The sequence below is a fragment of the Microtus pennsylvanicus genome, chromosome 18 (genome assembly GCF_037038515.1).
Source record: "Microtus pennsylvanicus isolate mMicPen1 chromosome 18, mMicPen1.hap1, whole genome shotgun sequence".
In the NCBI taxonomy this organism is placed as follows: Eukaryota; Metazoa; Chordata; class Mammalia; order Rodentia; family Cricetidae; genus Microtus; species Microtus pennsylvanicus.
Window position 1 is genome coordinate 36,510,293 of NC_134596.1, and position 26,559 is coordinate 36,536,851.

The 26,559-nt window shown below is 39.5% G+C and overlaps 1 protein-coding gene and 1 non-coding gene across 24 annotated transcripts in view; both read right to left on the reverse strand.

The window, feature by feature from the left end:
- Positions 1-26,289, reverse strand: part of Picalm (phosphatidylinositol binding clathrin assembly protein) — an 80,863-nt gene extending 54,574 nt beyond the window's left edge. For 11 of the 23 annotated variants that reach the window (XM_075952852.1, XM_075952838.1, XM_075952843.1 and 8 more), the window contains exon 1: positions 26,057-26,287. In XM_075952852.1, coding sequence (XP_075808967.1) covers positions 26,057-26,186 — 130 coding nt within the window. In that variant the 5' untranslated portion in view covers positions 26,187-26,287. Of the gene's footprint in view, positions 1-26,056 lie in introns of all 23 variants that reach the window. The other 12 variants (XM_075952855.1, XM_075952845.1, XM_075952846.1 and 9 more) reach the window with 4 other exon arrangements.
- Trnak-cuu (transfer RNA lysine (anticodon CUU)) lies at positions 20,217-20,289 on the reverse strand. The gene has a single exon. It is a non-coding gene; the product is annotated as a tRNA-Lys (tRNA).
- Positions 26,290-26,559: the final 270 nt, after the last annotated feature.

Genomic DNA, 26,559 nt, shown 5'->3' on the forward strand with positions numbered 1-26,559 from the left:
ACTGTTCAGACTGGCTTCCCTACTTTTGGTAATAGCTGATTTAGTATCTCACCTACCCCACAATGCTAATCATTCTCTAAATGATACACAATGCTCTACAAAGCAACACTATCATTATCTAACCTAAATAATGTCTTTTCTTCCAGCATGGGACAAGGGAATGCACTTTGCTACTATCTTTCACCAGCAGAACACCTTTCCAATGCTCTGTGGTGCATTTGCTACTTCATACCTGAATCTTTTCATTCAAGTTCATTATTCAAAATATTGTTTTAGTGAAGAATTTCCTTCCACAAACTAAAGTGCCTTCCAAAGTCACTGACATTGGTACATAACAATTCTACACTACCAAACTTTCTTCTACACCTAACCGACTTCCAGTCATTTTGTTCTACTAATCACCTCAAAAGGAACCTCCATTTCTTTATTCATCCAAGATAAATAGCTACGGCTAAATAAAGTCTAGTTTAGTAGGAACACATTTCGGGCTCAACTACAGTGTACACACATACACACAGTGGGTGTGCATAAACTGTCAGTTACATGGGCATGTCTATACTGCACAGTAGAGTATATAGCACGGATGTGCACACACTATGGACAATCATACTCTGCTCCCTTAGGATCTGCTTTCCTTCTGCACATATTTGTTCCAGTTACCCCGATATCCTTCTCTGCAATGCGTCACAAATGCCAAATACCTCGGATGTTTGGCACTGTTCTTCCTTCTACTTGGGATGCTCTTCCCCCAGATACTAGCTTTCTCACTTTCTCTTCCTATAGATCCTTGCTGAAATGTCACATTCATCAGAAAAACGTCTTTGAATATTAATTCATATTAACACATACTTAGGGCACCTCTTTAACTCCATATCATCATTACCTACTCCACTATACACTTGTTACTATTTAACTCATCTTACTTTGTTTAATGACTATCTCTAAACTATTAGTTTTTGGGTGGACAGAGTTGCTTGAGCTCCACTATTTCCCCAGAGGTCTGAAACAATGCCACAATATAATGGTCACTCATTTCTCAAATAAATACATTCATCTTGGTATATATTTGTATATGTTCTTTTCTGAGGACATATCTATTTGGTCCAGGCTCACCTGACATTCCCATGTAGATAAGACTGAACTCCAACTTCCTGCCTGTCTTGCAAGTACTGGAAAGTAAAGGCATACCCTGGATATATATGTACACTTTTAAGAAAGCATCCATAGCCGGGCGGTGGTGGCACATGCCTTTAATCCCAGCATTTGGGAGGCAGAGGCAGGCGGATCTCTGTGAGTTCGAGACCAACCTGGTCTACAAGAGCAAGTTCCAGGACAGGCTCCAAAACCACAGAGAAACCCTGTCTCGAAAAACAAAAAACAAAAAACAAAAAAAAAAAAAGAAAGAAAGAAAGCATCCAAATGAGCATGGTAGGAGTTTGCCTCAAAGTCAAAACTGACAAAATAGAGAAGTCAAGTCCAGCCTGAGCTAGTGTGAGACCAGACCGTATCTCAAAAAAACAAACAAAAAAGAGGGAGTGAGAAGGGAAAAGAGGAAGGGTTAGGTAATAATAAGGGAGGAAAGGGAAGGAAGGAGGCAGGAAGAATCCATCCACCACACTGGCAGGTTACAGCTATTTGCTCTTGTTAAAAAGGTGAAAAACAAGCCCAAATGCATAATGTGAAATTTTCAAATTTCAAGTTAAAGGACATCTAAGAAGTTTTCACGATCACCCTTATGAACTCTGCTTGGCTTAGAAGCAATCACATGGAAAGAAGGAGAACTCAGAGGCTCTAAGGCAGTATTCACATACAACAAAACAAGAAAATGAAGTAAGAATTCATGGTAACTGCTGAGCGGTGGTGGCGCACACCTTTAATCCCAGTACTCAGGAGGCAGAGGCAGGCGGATCTCTGTGAATTTGAGGCCAGCCTGGTCTACAAGAGCTAGTTCCAGGACAGGATCCAAGGCTACAAAGAAACCCTGTGTGTGTGTGGGGGGGGGGAGATAAGATTATATACCAGAACAGACCAAATGCAAAACTAAAACTGTACAAATATTACTAGGGTGAGGAACTGTATAAACTCGGCTGTTGTATTTCTACACAACTCCTTAATGCAGCCAGTCACTCTCTCCAAGCAGGCATTCTTCCCCACCATAAAGGCAACTTAAATGTTCCTAATTCTGAAAGGAAAATGCCTTTCTCGCCTATAACTAAAAAAGCAAACTTCCTAACAGAACTCTCATTTCTGAGAATTTCAATTACTTGTCCCACTCTGTATCTAGGACTCAGTGACTGGTTTTTGGTTTTTTTTTTTTTTATTTTCTTTGGTTTTTTTTTGTTTGTTTGTTTTTTGCTGTTATTGGTTGTTTTGTGCATACATGCATGCGTGCGTGCATATGTGTGTATGTGTGTTTAGAGAAGATCTTACTGCATATCCCTAGCTGATCTGGAACTTACTATGCAAATCAAGCTGACCTCCAACTCCCAGAAATTCACCTTCCTATAGTTCCCAAGTATTGGAATTAAAGGTATTTGTCAACCATGCACAGACCCAGGAGACTTATTTCTTTTTGGTTTTTCGAGACAGGGTTTCTCTGTAACTTTGGTGCCTGTCTTGAAACTAGCTCTTGTAGACCAAGCTGGCCTCAAACTCACAGAGATTCGCCTGCCTCTGCCTCCCGAGTGCTGGGATTAAAGGTGTGTACCACCACCGCCCGAAAAGACATATTGCTTAAAAACAAAAACTCTGTAACAATTATCTAGAGAATATAAAAATTGAAGTCCACCAACATGTCTTTAGCAATTCTCAAACTCCACACTCAAAAATATAAAAACAAAACAGCATGTAGGTTAAAATGAAAATTTCTAGAATTTAATGTCATAAAGAAAATTTGCAACAGTGAATAACCAACTTTCTTTTCCCATGGAAAGTTAATGGAGGGCTGGAGAGATGGCTCAGTGGTTAAGAGCATTGCCTACTCTTCCAAAGGTCCTGAGTTCAATTCCCGGCAACCACATGGTGGCTCACAACCATCTGTAATGAGGTCTGCTGCCCTCTTCTGGTCTGCAGACATACACACAGACAGAATATTGTATACTGTATACATAATAAATAAATAAATAAATATTTTTAAAAAAAGAAAGTTAATGGAACCATCAACTACCAAACACAATGTTCTTGCTTTTATTACTAATACATTCCCCCAACTTGTAACTAGAATTAGCATCTGAGAAACCAAATATTAGTTCTATTTATATAGATCAGGCTCTTTGTAAAAGGTAAGTAGGTTACAGGAACTCACTAAATAACAGATTTATGTCTAGAACTAAATCGCTGTAAATGATAAGGATATTTAAAAAATAATGTCCATGTACGTTAAGAGACAGGAAGGGACACACTATGTAGCCCAGGAGAACCTTAAATTCATAATCTGCCTACCTCAGCATCCCAAACACTGGGATTACAGGTCTATATCACTGTGTCCAGAAGCAATTACCCAATTTAAAGCAAATCCTAAATTTTAACTACCTAACAACAAAATAAGAAAAATAATACAAACACAAAACAACAGTCCTGTATTTTTTAGAATATACAACAAAATTTAAACAGTTACCAAATAGTTTAATTTGTCTTATAACCAAACTCCCAGCCGAGGCCACCAGCCTAAGTAGACTTCCCTATACTACCCAACGACTTTAGTGTTCACATCTACAGTAAGTCAGGCAGCTCAGAGAGCGGAATTCAAAATTGAAATCCAAAGGTCTTGAGTTCCCATGTGAAAATAGCCACTCAGTAGACAGTATCAAAACAACTCTGCTAACAAATCAGATTTCACAAATGTATGTGAGCCTGGCTAACATTTTTTAAGAGTGATATACAATAGTCATTAGGCAAATGTTATTATTACAGAAAAGTAATCTCTTTGCTCAAACTTCAGACTTTTGTCTGTTGCTAAGGGGAAAATTAAGTGGTCAATTAAATGTCACTTTACACCTCCAATCTTTGGAACTTTTTATGGATGTGAGTTAAATTAAACAACGCTCACCAAGAATAACAACTTGGGATAAGAAACAGCTTCTGGGGAATTGATATAGAAGTAGCAAAACATCACCTGCAAACACCTTTAATCCCACTACTTGGGAGACTAGAGGCAAGTAGAACTCTGAGTTTGAAGCCAGCCTGGTCTACAGAGCAAGTTCCTGTGGGATCACGACCCACAGGTTGAGAATTTCTCTTTAAAGTGTTGGTGCAGGGACTCAAGGCTAACATATAAAAGAATTATGTCAGTACCTATGTGATCTCAGGGATCACAACAAACACTCCTCATGCCACACACACACACACACACACACACACACACACACACACACACACACAGAGTAATGCTGTGCTACTTAAGACAGACCCTTTGAAACTTATGTCCAATGGCAGAAAGGACAGCTTAACAGGAAACAGCATCCGAGGAAAAGGCAGAAAAAAAAACAACATTTCCACTGTTTACAAGCTTAGAATTTAGTCCAGTGTGGTGATGTATGCTGTTAATCCTAGCACACAGGAGATGGCAGAGGCAGGAGCACCTCTGTGAGTTCGAGGCCAGCCTTGTCTATAGCTGGTTACAGGACAGCCAGGGCTGCACAGAGATCCAGTCTCAAATAAACAGCACAGAATTTAAAGGACACTATTCAACGAGTAGGTCACGATTTTGAACTCAATTTAATTTTCACAATGGCAGCCCTAAGGAATCTCTAGACCCCACAGTTAAACTAAAGCACAGTTAAACAAACTATTTTAGAAAGAAAACCAAGTCCTAATTGTAGGCAAATGCCAGTCTGTTAGCACAACGTAGCAAAATGAACAGGATAAGAAGAATTAAGAGGTAATTCTACAATTGTGTAACAGACATTATATTTATTCTGCTAACTAATAAAGCCTCTTAATCCTTTTAATTGTTATAACTGCTATACAGAAATAGCTTTTCTCCCTAAACAAACAAAAATTATTGTGAAATCTCTGCAAATTCTCTTATCTGCTTTCATTTGTTTTTTTTGTTTTGTCTTGGTTTGGTTTTTTGAGACGGGATTTCTGTGTGTAGCCCTGGCTGTCCTGGAACTCGTTCTATAGACCAGATTGGCATCAAACTCACAGAGAGCCTACCTCTGCCCCCCAACTGCTGGGATTAAAAGTGTGCACCACCACTGCCTCGCTTCCACTTGTTATTTTAAGCAAAGTTCGTTTTTTAAAAGAACGCATTAACCAGGAAGACCTCCCTCAATGCAAGTTTCAGCGTTTAGAACATAATAAAGGCAAACTAAAAAAAAAAAAAAACCACAACTGTTTTAGAAAAAGAACGTAAAAAACTGAATACAGGCACAGTATTTCTGGAAATACACTACACAACTACACAAGTAGTTAACCTTGAAGAGATTACAGCCATACATGAGAACCGAACAAAAAAGTCTTAGTGTTAGAAGAATGGGTATGAGTCTCGAGAATTTTCCATTACATTTATCGTGTGTCTGTGCATGTATTTGATGCACTCATTAATGGCAAGTAGCTACGTATATAAAGTCAAGGACATATAATTGCTCTTCTAAAATGAGGTTTTGAAGGGTAATGATAATAGTCTTGTATTGTGTACATTGTTATCTGTATGTATGGAGCTGACATAACCCAAGAGCAAGAGGTTACTGAAGGTGGGGACATGTTTTCCCCAAGTCCCTGTATGTATCACAATATAACATCGTATCTCATTACATTAGTGAAATATGTGTCCGTTTCTCTTCTAAAACCCAGCTTAGCAGAAGCAGCACTGTGTCTTCTTCATTGTGTTTCCCTGAAGAAAAATTAATATATGAGGATTGCGTGTGTCAGTAAAAGTGCTTGCTTGTCTTGTACAAACAAGGCCCTGGATCCATCTCCAGCAACTCAAATAAGAAGTGAAGTATAACATAGAAGGCATTGCAGGAAGTAACAATACTCTGTTTAAACAGTATACGGTCTGGCGCAGTGGTAATTTGAAAGAACTGTACTAGCAACTTAACAATCGTTTTGTCTGTTTTTAGGACTCACATACCTATCCTGTCACCACAATGACACATACAAAACACCTTACTACAAAGCCTCCATGTCAACACTAGCATACAGGAAACCCTTCCCCCAAAAGGGATGTATTTAGTTGAGAATGGATTGACTGCTCCCTCATCTGGAATAGAGAAAAGCAGAACCCAAACAGAAACTTAAAGAAGCATTCAGATGGAGACAGGTGCACAAAGTCACCCCTGAGATATTACATAGTAAGAACTGGCCAATCACAGATAGGCATAAGCCAAATCAATTTAAAAGTGCAAAAACAATTATTTTAGTCGAAGGAGAGTCATTGTATAATTGCCTTAAATTTTAAAATCGAAATAAAACCATTTTCTTCAAATCAGCTTAACTTACTCCCTTAAAATTATTCATTATTATTTCATTAGTCTCTTCATCTACTTATAAATACAGAAGAAAAATCTTACAACAAAAGCAAAAGGTTTGTTATGAAGATGCTTTATAGAAATACATATACTTTCAAAACATTAAGTATCTAGTGATTATAAACTCAAATTAGAGTCCCTGTCCTCACATTATCAAAATGCTTCTGCTTACTATGTGAGTACTCTTTTTAAGATTTATTTAGTTTATGTAAATGAGTGCTGTATCTGCATGTGTCAGAAGAAGGCATCAGATTCCATTGCAGACAACTGGCTGCTGTGAACTGAACCCAGGACCTCTTGAGGAGCAGCCGGTGCTCTTAGTACACCTCCAGAGCGGCTGTGTTTTAGTGGACTCTGCATTCCTACCACTGGGTGGCAGACTGAGCAGGGAAACAACAGAGCCTGGCAAGCACAGTTCAGTCTCAGGAATAAGGCCTCCGCTTTATATGTACTCTAAAGCAGTGAATTCCAAACCTACACTCCTGCCACAAATTACAAATAAGAACTACACAGAAACCTCATTTTTGGCAAGTACTGCTTCAAACGCCTTCTATACCAATTTCCAGTTTATTAGAAAATGCAAGATCAAAATATTAGTAGAGTAAAAACCCATCGCCTAACTTAAGAATTTAAAAATATTTATTTAAATTGAATGGGAAACCAAAATGGGGTAGAAAGGTAGAGGTGAATCTGAGGGAAGTTAGGGGGAAGAGGAGGCAAATATAACCCAAATACACCCTGGTGGTGTACACCTTTAATCCCAGCATTCGGGAGGCAGGCAGATCTCTATGAGTTCGAGGACAATCTAGTCTACAAGAGCTAGTTTCAGGACAGGCTCCAAAGCCAGAGAAATCCTGTCTCGAAAAAAAAAAAAGTACTATAATAACCTCTACCAATGCTCTAAACCAGAATAGTACAGGGGTGGCATGTAGAAAACATAAATTTAAATTTAAGAATTCTCCTAAATACCAACAAGACCAATAAAAGGGAAGCAGAGTTTGAGAATCTCTGCAAACATGAATCAGAGTATTATAAAAAATGTAAAAGCACCTGAAGATGTAAGTGGAATTGGGGCAATTTAGAGAAAACCATGTTCTAAAACGTGAATCACCAAGTGTCCTGGTTTCTACCCGTCCCTATGCTGTAGGCTCCCTTACAACTGAACCAATTTGGACAGAAATTATGTCACCCTCGTTATCATCTTACATAGTGAAAGTTCACAAGTAGCTAAGAAGCGAAACAACCCACCCTGGGCACTTCTAGTTTTCTCTGCTAGAGTGCCGCATTTTGGGTTTCTTCTAGCCTTCCTAAAACACCAACACGCTTCTTCTATTCTGCGCACTTTGTCCTCTCCCCACAACTACTAACGTATCTCACACCTTAGTCGCTGATGCTTGTTAGTTTTTTAAAGCACTCTTGGAAAAATCATCTAATCTGCTAACAAAGTCTCAAGCAAATGATGTGTGTATGTTTCTTCTCAGAAAAATCAACATAAGCTCTTCTGGGAATTGGAAATACTAGAATTTTTATATTTGTATCCAAAAATATTTTACACCTTAAAAAAAATCAGAACATAACCAAACCTGTTACAAGCCCAAGACTTGTGAGGCAGAGGTAAAGTTATTGACGTCTCCAAGTTGGCCTGAACTATTCAGTAAAGCCCACAATAAAACAAGGCTGCTTCATTAATAATCCAGACGCATCCTTTTCTCCGTTAAATAAATCTCAGGAATCTATCTCCTATGTCACACATGTGAACACTGTACTTGGTCAATGTACGGCTTCAGAGGTGATACCCATCTCCCCTCTTGTATGTTCCAGGAAGGAAGAGTGGAACCAATAAAGACTCTTACAGTGCCCAGATCACTGTTATTTTCTAATCGCCAAGCCCACAGAAGCAAGGAGTCACAGGACATCCCACATGTAACAATTGAATCTGCTATTCAGAAAGAGTACCGGATCAGTTAGTTCCCCTGACGATATCCCTCACTCAGAAAGCACAAACACTAGTCCATGTCCCCAGTGAAACTAGGAAAATGAAAATCTGTGGTCTACCTTCCAGAAGCTTTGCAAACTTCAGAAGCAACAGAAATCTGCTTATTCTAAAAACATCCACTTTACAGAATAACTGAGCATATAACTGAGGACAGGCTCAGTTGAGTACTGTGAAAGTGAAGGCAGGAACATCAGAAGTTAGAGACCAGCTTTGGTTATAAATAAAGCAAGTTCAAAGTTAGCCTTGACTACACGAGATCCTCAAACATTACCCTCCAAAAACCATTATGTGAGAAAGGGAGGATGAGACACTATTTGTAATACATACTAATACAATTTGAAAATAATGCTATTTACCAATTCACTGTTTAGAAAACATCAATACAGCCAGACGGTGGTGGTGCGTGCCTTTAATTCCAGCACTAGGGAGGCAGATGCAAGCAGATCTCTGTTAGTTCCCTGAGGCCAGCCTGTTCTACCTGAGCGAGTTCCAGGAAAGGCACTAAAGCTACACAGAGAATCAGCTCGGAAAAACTACAACAACAAAACAAACAAACAAAAGACAAAACAAAACAAAAACATCAATCCAGTATACTAGAGTAAGAAATTAGAGGACTCAGTATGCTTTTTAAAGTGGAACTAAATTTACCTTTTCTATTAAAATTAGAAAGATAGTAACATTTTGGATATTTGCTGGTATTATGGATTTATCAGCTTCAAGTACCACTAAATACAAGGCATCTTCATAACCATCCTTCTGATACTAAAATATATTAAAATAAGGCCAGGGAAGGAGATACACACTTTTAATTCCAGCACCTGGGAGACAGCAGGCAAGTATCTGTAATATCTGTATAGCCACTCTGATCTACATAGCAAGCACATGCTAGCCAGAATTACATAATAAGACTCTGTCTAGAAAGAAAGAGGGAAACTGAGGGAAATTAAAAAAGGGAGAGAGAGAAGAAAGGTGGAAGGGAGGGAGGGAGGCTCGCTGGCTGGCTAGCAATACATCATACTTAGTACTTCACTGGACTTTTATTTGGCTCGTGTGTGTATCAACCACACAGTAACAACTGCAGCAATGCTAATAATAAAGACTTCAAAATTAAAAGCAGCTGCCTTGTCCATGTAGGTATCTGTAACCAAATAGATGTCACGTGTACAATTTCAAAAACTAAACACTGTCTGTGGATGACATTTGAAAAGTCTGTTAAATTTCTGGGAAAAAAAATTATGTTTCTTGTTGTCATGAGGAAATAATGTCCTATGAAGTACAACCAGCCACCATGGTGGCACACGCCTTTAATCCCAGCACTCGGGAGGCAGAGGCAGGCGGATCTCTGTGAGTTCGAGACCAGCCTGGTCTACAAGAGCTAGTTCCAGGACAGGCTCCAAAGCTACAGAGAAACCCTGTCTCGAAAAATAAAAAAATAAAATAAAAAGAAAAGAAAACTTAAACACCTTTCTATCGTCATTATACACTAATTTAACTAACTTCCAGTATAATTTTATCAAATGTGCCTCAAATAAATCGTATGTTCAACTAATATGCCACGACAGGGAATACTACTTGTCCAGTTAGCCTTCCTTAAATTAGACAGACACTGAGTACGAGAACCAGCCTACCCTTTCACTGCTGCTGCCAGACACCTTCTGGAAGACTAGAACTGGCAAGTGAGAAGGGATCTATTTTTAGACCTTCCTATGACATTGTGCTTTAAAGTTCATCTGTCCCTGTTAGAAGTCTTTGGACTCTCACTTACTTAATAGTCTGGCCTAATTGCTGCTCCATCTCTGTTTCAAAAGTAACAAAGATATAATCTCACCATCCTTAAAGTTCTCCTAGCTCTTCCAAGTACAAGCCATCTCCATGGGACATGACTTACTATGTAACAGAATTGCAATGTACCAAAATGAGTGAAGGCTCTAGAATCAAATTATAAATTCACTCTTATCATTATTATGTCTTCAATTATCTCAGTCATTTAGTTTTTTCTTATTTGTTTTGAAATATGGTTGAATGCAACCAAAGCTAGCTTCAAACTAATTCAAACTAAACCTTGAGTTCCTGATCTTCCTCACCCTCAGAAGTACTAGGATTACAAGTGTGCTCTGTAGTTGCCTTAACCACTGAGTTTCAAAACCTGTATTTAAGAAATAAGAAATTAATATTTAATTTTCACAATATCCCTGCTTAATTACCAAGATCTATTTTGATTATTTCACAAGCTTTAATGCACCATTACAAATTAATATAGCTTTAATTTAGCATCTGTTTCTCCTAATTGGCATGTAATATTTTCAAACCCTTCCCTTGCAAAACCTTCTCTAAGGTCCAATTTTTTTTTCACCAACAAGGAAATGCTTAAGCAGGAAATGCTTGCAAAAGCAACACAATACTTACACATATGGTCTCTTCATATAATCTATTTCTGATTATTGCAACAGCTTATGACAAAGCAGGAGAAGCTGTTGTCGCCACTGGAACATTTTACATACATGTCTAACAGTATGTAACAAACAGTAGCAGCTATGTATTAGAATCTTCTCACTCCAAAGATGAAGGAAAACATACATTCATATTCAGATCCCCCAATAATAAGTGATATAAGCCTTCCTATTTATCCTAAAATCCATATATTCTGTTTAACTCTCACAAAGCTAATTTCTAGTACAGGCAAGAACTACAGCTTTAATTTACCCTGTTTGTAGGCATCATCTTCATCCTGATTACAATGAACTAAAATAAGAAAACTGGCATGTCACTCAAAGCAAGTTCAAAGGACACATCTTAAAAGTTTTACGTATTTCCCATCTCCAAATAACTCAGAAACTCTAAGACTTCACTTATAAGTAAGTTTAAGACAATCGTAAATATCAGAAGAAACTCAACTTTGCAGATACTAAAAGAATGGATGTTTTATGGGACAGATAATGGATTTTTCTCAGGTTCAGATACTGCATCATCAGCTGCTCTAGACAGCTTTAAACTCTCTGCCAGCTGCAACTCCCAAGTAATTTCTTTATCAGCACCTACCCTTTATGACCACCCAGCTAGTTGTGTCATGCATTGATTCTGGGACAGGCAACCAAACTATCCCAAAGTAATACCTTGGTTCACTACAAGTCTCTCTCCTCTCTCTTCCCCCACTCCCTCTGCCCCCCCCCCCACACCCCTAAACATTTTGCAAAACTGTGAGAACAAAATTAAATGGGAGACTGTGTGTACAAAACCTAAAACACTGAAGTGAACTGAATACGTACAAAACCTAAAACACTGAAGTGAATTGAATACCTTACATATGTGCCAAATCAGCTAATGGCGATTACATAGTGCCATAAAAGAAAGTTATGAAGGATGAGCTTAGTGGCACATGTCTGTAACCCCAGGATTTGGGAAGCAGAGGTAGGAGGATAGACACATAGCCCAGGACAACCTAAACTAGAATGAATAGCAAGTTCCAGGCTTTCTAGGAATAAGACCATGTCTTAAAAAGCAAGCAAACAAAAAACTAAGGTTGAGAAAGGAAAAACAAAATAAACAAGAAAACATTGCTTTCTAAACCATAACATTTTAGTCATCACACAGCAAGTCTTGGCTCCAAAGAAAAAGTATGGACAGGAAGGATAAAATGGACGTGTCTTCCAATCCTGAAAGCTGACGGAAAAATGACTTCACAATAACAAGCCAAGTCATGCATGGAACATAAACCTGTAACCCCAGGGCTTAGATAGCTGGGTCGGGAGCAATGTCAAAGAATTGACAGTCACTTGGGTTATTACATAGTGAGTTCAATGTACCCTGTGGAGCAATGTCAAAGAGTTGACGGTCACTTGGGTTACATAGTGAATCGAATGTACCCTGTGCTACATTAGAAGACCATGTCTCGCATCCCAAACAAGCAAACCAGAACTACTTGAGATCAAGAAAAAAAGAATAATCTCCAACACAGCCATCGACCGTATAAATCAAAGCCCAAATTCCCCTAGGCAGTTCACCTGAAATAACATTAGCAACTATAATCTGAAATCAAGTTTCCTATTCTAACCTCGAAGAAATGCTACCAAAGTTCTTCCCTTCCAAAGATAACCTGAAAACAAACCAGGAACAAACAAATGCTAAAGGCAAATTTTCTAGGTATAACTACACACTCAACATAATTAAAGATTATAAACTATATTAGTAAGTTGTTTAATGTTCAGTCATCAGAGGACCAAAAACAAACAAACAAATACCAAGGAGAAGAGGAAACAAGCGGAATAAAAACTACCTGTGCTATCTGCCCCCTAACACCACAGACAGCAAGCACATCAGTCTGAACAGGCAGTAGGACATTCACTGCACAGAAACACAAACTCCTTCCTCTGCTGCTAGCAGTTATCACAGGTACACAGATTTCAGTCAAAACCTCGGCAAGCAATTATATATTTTTTGGAAATGTCGCCCTGACCTACTGTAGAATTCTGGTAGTAAAAAGAAAACATATGCATTTCTTGTTGCATAAGAGACACAAGTACACACAACACAGCAGCAGCAGTCCTCCCAGCAAGCAAAGGATTCTTAACGACACATCTTATAGCCCTAGAGTTATATTAAATAAAGCATAAAATAAGGTTTATGGCAACAATCTCTAATTCATCACTTAATTAAATCTAAGTCTTTACTTTCTTAAAAATAGTACAGGGTGACGGATGGGTTAATGATGCTTCTGGTATATACTTTCAAGTCTTCTATTATGATAAAGCCAAAAGATACAGGACAATTAGTCATTGTAGATTATTTAGTCTATGAAAATAGTTTCAAGCATTGCTACTATCACCTTTTCTTAATACCAAAATCATATTTCTGGTATGAACTCTCTGAACTGGTAAGTGAACCAACTTAAGATCAATATCATACTTAAATTTAACATTAATTGAAATCTTAATTCTATTCATGAACAAATTATCGCTTAAAAACTGTTGACTGAATAGTTCACTAGCTCAGCACACTAAACCCTCTGTCTTCAACAAGACAGTTGTGGGGGAGCACTCCTATAATTCTATCATTCAAGAGGTGGAGGTAAGAACATCAGGAATTCAGTGTTAGCCTTAGCCACGTGAGAACCTCCCTCAGAAATAAAACACAAGCATAAAAGACAATAAATACTTACTAAAAATACTTTTAAACAGCAAAAGTAAATAAAACATTCAGAAGTAAATAAAACAGTCCCTATTTTCAGGAATAGGCGCTGTAGCACAAAAATAAATAAATACACACAGACACACACACCAGCAGAAAGGCATGGAGAGCAATTTTATTACAATTGCTACGGGGCACAGCTGGGCAGTTAGAATTTAAAAGTCCTGTCCTTCCCCAAACATCCGACCTAATGCATGAAACGGACCCTTTGACAAGCCAGGTGACTGAACTGGAGTCTTAAAAAGTAAACATGACGGGCTGGAGAGATGGCTCAGCAGTTAAGAGCACTGACTACTCTTCCAGAGGACCCGGGGTTCAATTCCCAGCACCCACATGGCAGTTCACAACTCTCTGAAAATGCAGTTCCACGAGAACTAACACCTTCACACCAATGCACATAAAATAAAGTTAAATAAGTCATAAAAAAATTTAAAAAGGTTAAATTATAAAAAAGTAAACATGAGATGTGCTTGAAAAGGCTGACAGAATACTTTTATCATCAAATATTTTCACTTGCATATTTTCAATTAAGAGTATGAGAAATTTCACATTTTGTTAGCCATTTTTTTCCTAAAACAAAATCACATAAAAGAATACTATCCTCTCCCTGCCAATAGTAGCAAGATATACAAGCTCTGTTTTTTAAGTAATAATATACTAGCAGATGGGACAGAACACTGATGGAAAATAAAGCAAGAGCTCATAGACAAATTGTCTCTGACAGTAGTTTCCAAAGCCTATGATGGTGGTTTCCAAAGCCAAGAACAAAAGAGCTACAGAAGCACAAATATCACATCACAGACTAGCAGAGGAAGCAGGCAATTTAGAAAATAAGCAAGCTGAGCAATGGATTTTCCTAAGGTCACACAAAGAGAAGGCTGGTACCCCACACTCCTCACTGTGAGTTCCCCTCTTGAAGTTGTTATTTGCAAATAGAAGCTTACATATTTATAGACATTTATTTCTCAAACAAGTCTCCTATTTGCCAGTCTTAAGTGTTCTGTGAGCTAAAGGATTTCTCCAGACTTACAGTCAAGGTTCTTTATTACCATCTAAAAGTTAAATATATTCTGACCAAAAAGAAAAAAAGTTAAGGCTAGGGACTTGTCATGGTAGTAGGAATGCTTGCTTAGTATGCCCTAAGGCTCTGGGTTCAATCCCCAGCACTGTAAGATAAATAAATTAAATGGATAAAATGTCAATGTTCGTCTGTCCGTCCGTCCTTCCTTTCTTCCTTCTTTCTAAGGAAGGAGGGGTTGGAGCAGAGTCTCACTATATAGCCCTCACTGGCCTGGAACTCTAGAATAGTCTGACCACAAACTCTTAGCAATTGTCTCCGTCTCCTGGGTGCTGGGATTAAGGTTGTGCACCACCTTCATAAACTAGAACAAGCCTACTAAGTACATTTTAATAGGGTTTTATAAGTATGCTGATACATATCAATGCTAAAAAACAGGGAAAAACCACGTCAAATGTTAGCTGTTCTCCCATAGTGTGTACACTGTACTATATCTTAACTAAACTAACTTTACCCAATTTGTGTAATACTCAAGTTTCCTTAAGCTTTTAAGAAATGTTTACCTTGCCAGGAATGATGGTACATGCCTTTAAACCCAGTACTCAAACTGAGACCTGGTCTCAAAATGGAGAGAGAGGGAGGAGGGAGGGAGGGGAGGAGGCAGGGAGGAAGGGTTTAAAGTAGGAAGGGAGGGAAATCTTTACATTAGGTCAAATTTAGTTATATATTAAGCCTTCCTTTGTTCTTCAATTATCCCCATCCTCAGTACTTGTCACTGTATTAATAACAAAGTAACATTAAAAAGCTGAAACAAATGATAGTATCCAGTACAACAATACAATGTGGTGATACTAAGTACATACAGATGTTGGATCTAGACACTATTTCAAGTCTGGCCCAGAGTAGTGATTTGTTACCCTACCACTTGGAAGGCTGAGGAAGGAGAAATCCCGAATTTGAGATGAAGTTGGCAAACAGTGAAACCCTGTCTCTAATAGCCGAGCTTAGTGGGCCACCTATAACCCCAATACTCAGGAGACTGAGACAGAAAGACTGAAGTGAGTTTGAGGACTGCCCAGGCTTAAATATAAGAATCAGCAAAACAAATAGAACTACACAGCACTGTCTCAAAGGAAAAAACAAACAAAAAACAAAGACTTGAGGCCATAATCTAGTAACTTAAGCTTCTAGTAAGCAAAAATAGAAGATCAAATTCAGCTTCAAAGTAAGCAAAGCTGTCTTTTCCCATTTCTATGCTGGCAAAAGTAAATACACATTGGTTCCAATAATGGTACAATTTCAACAAAGCTACCGAGCAATAACCTCTGACTAAAGATGTGTGGTTATAACTCAACTCCTACAATTACTCTACACTTTTGACCCTTCCAGCCACAAAGAAGTCCACTCTCACATAGAGCATGTGTTAATTCAGACCACTGCAGTCTCCTACCCAAGCGTGTCTGTACGCTCTTTCCCTCTGCATGAACTTACTACTGCTCCTCTCTACTCACCACTGAAGACCCAGCTGCCCCATGGATCAAAGGCAGTACCTGCCGTTCTTTGACACTCAATGGCATTAGATTGCTATCTATCTTACATTGCCTGGTAATATAAATACAGTTCCTATATATGTCATTTTCCCTACTAGATTAAGGACCCCAGTCAGCAATTTCGCTTTTAGATTTGAATAATCACCACACAATAACCTGGGCATATATTAAAAGAAGGCGGTCAACATGTAATTATTATTAAGGAGTTTAATTTCTACCATACTGTAAGTCTCATTTGGTAGATTCAGCTTTTAAAACACTCAGAACAACTGCTCATTTAGAGACAAACACATCTAAATAGTTAAACTGAATAAATCAAAGAGAACACTCTAAAAATCTTTATTATTCACTATCATCTAATGAGTTTATGTCCATTCATAAATAAATATAGGGTTCACTTCAAAGACTAGATTTCTGAACAAGCACACAATAAACAAAAGATGACAGTATAGCTGATTTCATTTATTAAGAAAGAGTTATGCATAACAACATTTAAAACACTTTCAGTCTTCTGTTCCCACTTCCCTGTCCTCTGCAGCCTACAAAGTTAGGAAAAAGCACTCCCCATCTTCATGGCACTGGCATTTAATAACAGCAAAGGGAGAGGGACTCCAAGATAAAGATCAGTGGAGTGAGGTTGAAGACGAAGTCTGTCAAGGTAACAAGACCTTTATTTAAGGGCTCCCCAGCCTCATTCAGCCTCTTCTCCAAACACTGCATTGCATCATCCAAGGTTTTTCCACACTATAAAGCTCTTTCTACCTCCCTCTCACTGTACATGCTAATTTAAAAATAACTCTTTATATACCTGCAAAAGCACTATACATTCTTTAAAATCTGGTCCCCTCCCTGTGAAGGCTTTGCTAACCTCCTTTCAACATAATTCTTCCCTCTTACTTTGAAACTTCACACATGAACTATATACATATCTCAATGGATTTCAATTACTTGGTAGTTTTACACTTATCGTCCTTTTAGGGGAAAGACAAATTCACATCTTCATGCTCTTTCTGAACCTTAGCACCCCACTCACTGTATCTATCCAGGACTGGATTAGGCCCTGATCAGTATTAATTCAAAGCTAGGTATGGTAATTCACACCTGGGATCCCAGGACGTAAAAAAGACTGCTGCGCTCCAAGGTAGCAGTAAGACTTTGTCTCAAATAAACAAACAAACAAACAAAAACCAACCACAAATCAGCCTTCAATCCCAGCAGAGACAGGCAAATCTGAGTTCAACATCAGCCTGGTCAACAGACAAGTTCCAGGACTGCCAGGGCTACACAGGGCTACCCTGTCTCAAACAAAACACACAAAACAAAACAACAACAACAACAACAAAAAACTTTTTTCTTTCAATATTAAGTTTTCTAAAGACTGTCATTAAAATATCATTAAATAAGAGTCTTAGAAAAATGAGTCTCATGAAAAGACAAACCCATGAATCTCAGTAGGCCTTCTGAAACAGCACAGAAAGAAGGAGGGAAAGGATACAGCTGAGGCAGGGCACAAAAACAACCATCACCACACACAGTAGTGTATTAAAGGTAAATCCTTCATTTTTTACTATTTCTATTTACATTTTAAATGTTTCTACCAGTATTCTCTATCATAACACACACAGGTATTTAGTAAATAAAGTCTTATACTCTACTACAAGGTATATACTATTGGAGATAACCGAAAGTTTAAGACTAAGGCTGTCTGGAATTTACTTTTAAGAACTGTATAAGCACATAATCCTAGAAAGCAGAAAAGCTAAAGGAAAGATTTTACTGACAAAATTATGCTTAAAATCAAATATGCCAACAACAGGTAGACCCTGGAATAAATATTTTTGTGTCAAACTGACACAAATTTTTATATGAACTAAATCCAAATATTTATCCCCCAATTTCCATCATTCCTTCACTGTCAGAGCAGAGTAAGAATGTACTTGAGTCTGGACGAGCTGTTCAGGCAAGGCAGTGACACAGCAAACAGTACTACTCTCCAGCATCTTCCTTTTCCTTTCGTAAGATCCAAAGCACTACTCAATTCTACTTTATGAAAAGCAACGGAAACCTCACCCCTACTTGACCCAGCCAGCATCTTTGATTGCATACTTGTCCCATGCTGCACTTGGCAGAGGAAAAGAAAATATGGGGATCCTTTCTATAAACAATTAAATTACAAGAGCTACAAGAAAACACCTTTGAGAGATAAAACGTATCATTATAGGCAAGTACAAGACATCTCTGTACAAACAAAAACATTGTCTGCTAATGCTTCACCTCTTCACACAATTAAAAACAACACATAACCACATAACTCAGAACCTAAAAACATAGTGATCAAGTAGTCTATCCGGAGAGAATGTTTGAGCCAAATAATTCTATTCAATCATCAATACACACTGGCCAACACTACAGGTAAACATTTCTATTTCCACGTTACATGAAGGTAGTACAACTGAACTTTGCCTCCTATTTTGGTCTCCATTCTCTCTTAGACAGTCCAGCTGAAATTTACCTGCAAAGCACTAAGAGGTATGCCTTTAAAATGGGATTAGGCCACAGGACCTAACCTTCATGAGTTGTTCATGTCATTATTGTGAGAGTGGGTTAGTTATCAAAGCAAAAGTTCTTGTGTTCTTTACCACGTGATAGCCTCCACCATGTCAAGCTCTAGCAAGAAGGCCTTCACAGAGGCTCGAGAACCATGAGAAAGAAATTTATTTACTTTCCAAATTATTCATTATGTGATATTCTTTAAAAGTAGCAGAAAAAAGATTAAGACACATCTTCACACCACATATCAGTTTAAAAGTAATCAATCAAGCCTATGTGTAAGAGCTAAAACTATAATCAAAGTGCTAGAGACAAGTGTAAGCTTGAATCAGCCAATGGTTTCTTAGATATGATAGCACTAACCACCAAAAGAAACAGATGTTCACCAATAATAATTACTTCTGTCTATCAAAGGGCACTATCAAAATGTGCAAAGGCAGAGAGATGCCATAGTGGGTAAAAGTGGTTGCCATAAAAATCTGAGAATCTGCCCCCAGGGGTCTGGGAAGATGGCTCAGCAGTTGAGAGCACTGGCTGCTTTTCCAAAGAACCTGGGTTCAATTCCCAGCACCCACATGGCAGTTCACAACTCTCTGTAACTCCAGTGGATCTGACAACTTCATATAGACACACACACAGGCAAAACACTGATGCATGTAAACCAAAAATAAATGACATCTTTAAAAAAAAACTTGAGAACAAGTTAAAAGAAATCATAAATGACACAGACCTCAGTACACTTTTCACAAAAACTGGCTCAAAATGATTACAGAACCAAATGAAAATTACAAAACAAAGTTTCTCAAAGACAATATGAGGACTAATACAAATGATTTTGGATTTGGTGATTAGATTTCTTTTTCTTCTGGTTTTTTGAGACAGGGTTTCTCTGTTGCTTTAGAGTCTGTCCTGGAACTTGCTCTGTAGACAACGCTAGCCTCAAACAGAGATCCACGTGCCTCTGCTTCCTGAGTCTGGGATTAAAGGCGTGCGCCACCACTGTCCAGCCTTTAGGGATGGCTTTTTAGCTACAGCACTAAAGGTGTAATCCAAGAGGAAATGAACGGCACTCACCCTTTGATGCTCTGACCTTTAGTGCAGCTCCTCAGGTGGTGACCCCAACCATAAAATTATTTTCGTTGCTACTTCATAACTTAATTTTGCTACTGTTGTGAATCATAATATAAATATCTGATATGCAGGATATCTGACATGTGACCCCCTATCAAAGGGTCACTCGACCCCAGGGGTTGAGAACCACTCACTTAGGGGGCGTGTTTGCCTCGGGCTAATGTCTGCCTATAAATTTGGTAGAGCGTGCTCCGAGCTGGCTCTTCTACTTTCCTGGTCTCCGTGGGAACAGTGGTTCTGTAAGTCTATTTCTACATTAAAACTATATATATTTTTACAAACTGTCTGTATTCGTTTACGCCGCTACATTTTGGCGCCCAACGTGGGACTCGAACCCACGACCCTGAGATTAAGAGTCTCATGCTCTACCGACTGAGCTAGCCGGGCTGTAACTAAATGTTTCTGCTTTCTAAAAGATGCAAGGAAAAAGGAAAAAAAGGAACTAGCCACAGAGTATTTACAAAAGATGTTTGAAAAAAAAAAAAGATGTTTGAAAGTCAATTATCCAAAGTACACACACACACACACAAAAAAAATAAAAACAAAAGTCCCCTCTTAAAATTCAGTAAGAAAACAAAGATTCTGACTTTTAGGAAGAGTCAAATACTGTAACAGAAGAAACCCTTCAAAGACCTACAGATACCAACCAAGCACAGGACGAACTATGGTAAGGCATGATATGAACAGTATGAACCCTAGCACTCACCTCCAAAGAGTGGTCAGTAAAAACATCATCAAATGCATGACAAGATGCGAACAGGACTTATCATTCATTGCTGACAGGAATAAAAAGGGACAAGGTGACTTTGGAAAACGGTTTAGCGGTTTCTCACAAAACATACTAAATGGAACATATACACGAAGAAATGCTGCTAAGAGCTTAAAATGTAATTGGCAAAACGTGGACATCCTTCAACAGAATGAACAAATAATCCATGGCACATACAAAGAATGTTATTCAGTGTTTGAAGGAAAGACAGGGTCATTTGAAGTGTGTATACAGGCTGTAAAGTCCATGTGAAAAGGCTACTATTGTATGCAAGATCCCAATCACACAGCTTTCTGAAACAAGCCAGGAAGACCGTGAAAGATCAGAGACTTCAAGAGGTTTGGGAAACCACAAAGCATTACAGGACAGCCAAATTAGCCCTATATGACAATGTAATAGTGCGTATATGCATATATTTGTCCAACCTACACTTACAAAAGCAAGAGTGAATCCTAATATGAACTGCTCAGTGGTGGTGGTGGTGTATTAAGACAGGTTCATCAATTATACAAATATACCACTTTAGTCAATATTTTTGACAATACAGATGTGGGAATATGATTACACGAGAAGCCTCTGACCCTTGCTATGAAATGAGTAGCGCTCTAAGAAACATTCGTCTTGCTGAAACCTTAGCATACTCCAAAATTAGACTTGAGCTAAATGTCCAGTCCACCTCTTCCTGAATGTGACCTTGTAGAGAAACACAGCCTCTCACGTAAAGTTACTAAAGGAAAGAACAAGTTAATAAATGCAAAGCATCTCACACATAATAACCCCAAAAGAATATTCATTAAAAAAAAATCAATGGTGACATGTGCCTATAATCCTAACACCTGGGAAGCAGAGGCAAGAGTCCCAGGAGCTTAAGTTTATCACCAGTTACATAGTGAATTTGAGGCTAGTCTGGTCTATATGGGACCCTGTTTCAAAAAATAATATTAATAAATAAAACTAGGCATAAGCCCAAAAGATATACACCAGCTTAACTACAAATATGAGAAATCCTCCCAAAATCCAGCAAATCAAAACTCTGAATGTAATTTTAATGCAAAACCTTAGGTTCATCAATATAACTTTTTAATGAATTCATTAGTCAAAATTAACAGAATAATTCTTCATGAAAAGAATATACACAATGAACAGAAAATTCAGAAAGGTCATATTCAAAATTCCAATTATCTAGAAAAATATATAAACCACTTCAACTAGGAACACATGAGAGAGAACACAAAGTAACAGAAATGCCACTTTAACCACCAAAAGAACAGGAAGAGCTAATACTAAACCTTTACTTTCAAAGTCTAGGGCTACCTCTTCAGGGTAGGACTCCAACCTCTTCCCAAGAAACCTTTATATTCTGCTTCTTACCGATTTGATTTTTTTCTTAAAACAATAACATTAAACACTCTGAAACTAAAGAAAATAAACATGCAACTTTCTATGAATTGTGGTAAACTTTCATTGTAATATTCTAAATAATGATCAATGTAAACCCTTTTACTTAAACTAAAGCAAAACTTTGGGGCCTGGTGGCATAGGTCTATAATCACAATACACAGAAAGCTGAGGCAGAAGGATCACAAGTTCAAGGGCTATAAAGAAAACTCAAGGCTACCCTGTCTCAAGAACAAAAATAAGAAAAGGATTGTGTATACAGTTCAGCGGTAGAGCCCTTGCCTGGCATCTGTAAGGCCCTAGATTCAATCCCTATTATTGTAAATTAAATGGACTTTGATAACTAGAATTTTTAAAGAGAGTATTTTAAAATATGGATGTATTCCATGCAAATGCTTTGCAGGCAATCATGGCCGTGCATGCTTGTCATCAACCCCATCTCACAGGAGGCAGAGCCAGAATCTGACTTCAAGATCAACCTGGGCTACATAGACTCCCAGGCCAACCTAAGCATGCAAAACACAAGAGCCAAGTCACTATGAAGTGTTTGATTTCTCACTTGCACCTCTAAACTAAATGATACTTTAAAATTATCTACATAAACGAGATACATAGTAAACCTAAAACACAATTCTCCAATTATATATTAAACACTTCTTAAATGCAATCACTTTTAAAAAATGTTTTAGAATTCATTTGGTAATTACAAACAGAATGTCAGCTCTCAAAAGTTTCTCTGGACAGTGGTAGCACACACCTTTAATCCCAGCACTGGTGAGGCAGAGATTGGCTGATCTCTTTGAGTTTGAGACTAGCCTGGTCTACAAAGCAAGTTCCTGGAAAGCCAGGGCTACAGAAAAACGCTGTCTTGAAAAACCAAATCCAAAATCCAAAAACCAAACCAAACCAAACCAAAATGGTGGTCTTGGTAGAAAACAAGCTGTGTCTGAACACACACATTTTGTCATTACTCCATGCACAATACATACACAACAACTGCTGACACAGCATTCACATCGCAGCAGGTTCAGGGAATATACAGGAGGATGTGTAAGTTGTGTGCAAACACTGCACCTTACACAAAGGACTTGAACTGCTATAGACTTGGGCGGGGAGACAGTTGTGCCTGAAAATTTAAGGTTGTGTCTTCTATCTTTATTACAATAGCCATTAGAAGTCTGAAATCATGATTATTTGTCAAGTTTAAAAACTCTTCGCTGTAGGAACATTAGTAAACACTTTACTAATAAACTAGTAAACAATACCTAGAAACAAAAAAATTTCAATAAGCATATGAATTGACTCATAATTTACAGACAATAATCACTTCCTAATATGGAAAAATATTGACAAGGAAGTACACAAAAGCCACCTCTACATGCTCAAGGATTTATAGGGGCAGCAAATTACTAGGTATATTTTGGTTAAATGCTACCATTTTAAAAAATACAATTGTTTCCATTCAGTTCAAATAAGCAGATGTTGGTAGATGAAAACATTAAAAAGCCTAAGAGAACTAAGCTTTCAAAATTAAGAAGAATTCTTAAAGGGGAAAAATTAATTGAACTGATTCATTTATTATATAGCCTGAAATTCTTGACACTGACACTGAAAATTGTCTGTGAATAACTTTTCAAAGCAGACTGAAGTGGGAAGGGAGAGTTGTAATTAGTGAGATTTTGCTAAAATATTAGTAACAGTTTTACAGTAAAGGGCAAACAGTGTCACTGGTTTAAACCTAAGACAGGCATCTCATTACTAACACACTAGTATGAAAATATTAGCAATATGCTCAAGCTCTAAAACACGGGAGTTTGGAAACACAGCTATAGTAGAGGAAAAGTACAGATATAAGGTTAACCCCAAAGACCAACTAGTTCAAATCTACAGTAGTAACTATTACAAAAGCTCACTAACTTATTAAACCACAACCTTTGCTCCTACCCTCAAACAACCTATCTTCTAGCCATTCCAGCAACATTTTAGAATCATGGCTGACACTGAAGATGCAGGCTTTACAAAGGCTCTATCTGTAGTCATAATCTATCATTCTGAGTGAAAGGGAAATATTTCCATATTCCCAAGCATCTTACACCCCTCCACACCAAAAAAACAAGAACAACTGAAAAACCACAAACACAGTATTGAAACAAACAGGATTTTGTATCACAGAAACGAGCATTATAGCGTAGGCCTGGACAGCTGAGGCAGAAGGATGCTCTCAAGTGCAAGCCCAGCTTGGGCTACACAGCCAATTTTGAGACAAGCCTGGAACTGGAAGGAGGGGTGTGAACAGAAACGTTTACTCCGATTAGTCTACCTTTTCAAAAGCATTCACGATGTAGTCACACTGTCCTGAAGATGTTTACAGAAGTGTCATCATTCAAGTCCACTCTCTAAAGAGGAAGACCGTTAACAGCAGCCTGTGTGAGCACCAGGGCCAACAAAGACAAGAGTTTCATAAAACTTTTCCACAGCGAGGGAACAAATCACAATGAGTAATGGGTTTGTCTGTGGAAATCACTTGTTCACACAGCACTTAGAGAGCAATGGATCTGAGAAGAATTCACACGCTGGGTTTTGTTTTTTGGGGTTTTTTTGTTTGTTTGTTTTAAAGTGCAAACCTCACAACCAAAGTCTAAATGCGAAGCAAGATTCCTTACAGCGAATTCCCTTTCAGGGCAAGCTCACTCTTGCTTCACAGGGCAAAGCAACTTTCATGTAGGATGAAAGTCATTTCAGCTAACGTGTCCTGGAGTCATTTAAAGAGAATTTACTATCGTTCACTATGGCTCTATTTTTTTCTTGAAACGTTCCACTGACTCAAGGATGGAGTGATCCACTGAGCTTTGTACCCTGAGGCAAAGGAGCAACCAGAAAAAGGAGGTGGTTTTACAGGTGGCTCCTGGGTTAGAAAACAATTGGGAGGAGTCTGTTCTAGAAACGGTGCCTAAGTTAGTGCCGCTGCAGTAAAGGTTTGCGGCTGAAGCGAGCGCAGTTACCCAAAATACAACCACACAAACGAAACCGCTTCCAGACTTGAGTACTTGTACCTACATTTATTAATCCACTTCGAATCCCAGCACTTCACACTCGAGCTTCCAAATTCAAACCGCCAACGTTAACAGTTCCCGGAACGACACCAAAACCAGTAAAGCCCTTTTCCATGCCCCCGTGTGAACTGACAAAGGGAGAGGTCGGGCATTCACAACTCACCCAACTTTACACTCAAGACAGTATAGTGATGGCAAATAAAGACAGTAACTCCCCACCAACGCTGTTCCCACACTACACCGAAGCCCTTTGTTTCTACTCCCCGCAAACGTAAATGGAACAGAAGCCGAGAAGCTCGGCGTAATACTGAAGGAAGGAGGTAACAAAAAGTCAAAGGAACTTAACGGAAGCTACAGAGGCAGAGATAACCCGAAAGGTCGATAGAAAAGTAGGAAAGGCAACCCAAAAGGAATGGGAGGAAAATCTAGGGTGTTGGGAACCACTTCAAGGGCTGCCAAGTGACAGGAATCTGGGCCCACCAAGCCGAGTTAGGACGGAAATCCGAAAAAGAGCTAACGGGAGGGGGGAACAATGGGGCGGTGAGTCCCGGAGCTAGCGAGGCGACACCGAGCCGAGGGCGGCCAAGAGATCCGGGACGGGTGGGGAGGAAGGGCAAAGGGCTGCCCGGAGCTGGGAAAGGAGTTCGGGCGAGCACCCGGGTGGGTGGCAAGTTGGTGGAGCGCGATGGGGCACGGTGGCGCCTGGAGCCAGGAGAAGAGGGTCTCGGGGGATCTCCGGGTGGGGAATGGCTTGTCACGCTGCTTTCTCTTTGGAGAAGAGAGCGGAGGCCGCGGAAGGCAGGTGTGATGGAAGCGGCCAGGAACCCAGCTCGACGAGGCATCGGAGCCACGGCGCAGCTGAGACGCAGGGAGGGAAAAGGCAGCTCGAGAGGGAGAAGAAAAAGATGGAGAGGGGGCGGGGGGCTTCACTCACAGTCCAGGTGCTTCTTCTTGGGGCCCATGATCTCGTGGGTCGTGGCCTTGCATACCGTCTTGGAGACCGCGGAGCCGGTGACACTGTGCTGGGCCGCGGTGATTCGGTCCGTCAGGCTCTGGCCAGACATCTCTGCGGCTCGTCCGCCAACCCCCTTCCGCTCGGCAGCCGGCGGGGCCTGGGACCCCCAAGCGCCCGAGGGTCCCCACCCCCCACCGCACCCCCGACCCCCACCGGCTCCCGGCCCGCCCGCTCGCCTGCCGGCCTGGGGCGGGGCTCAGGGCCGCGCGCCGCCACCCGCCCGCAGAGCCCCCCGGCTCGCGTGTCCCCCCCCCCGCGGGCTCCTACACCCAGTCGGGGGTCACTCCCGAGCCCCGCGCCTCAGCCTCAGCCCACCCCCTGCCCGGGATCAGCTGGAGCCCGGTCGGGCCAGAGGGACAGGCAGCTGCAGGGAAAATGGCGGCGCCAGGCTCCTCCTCGGAGCTTTCCGGGCGGCCCCGGCG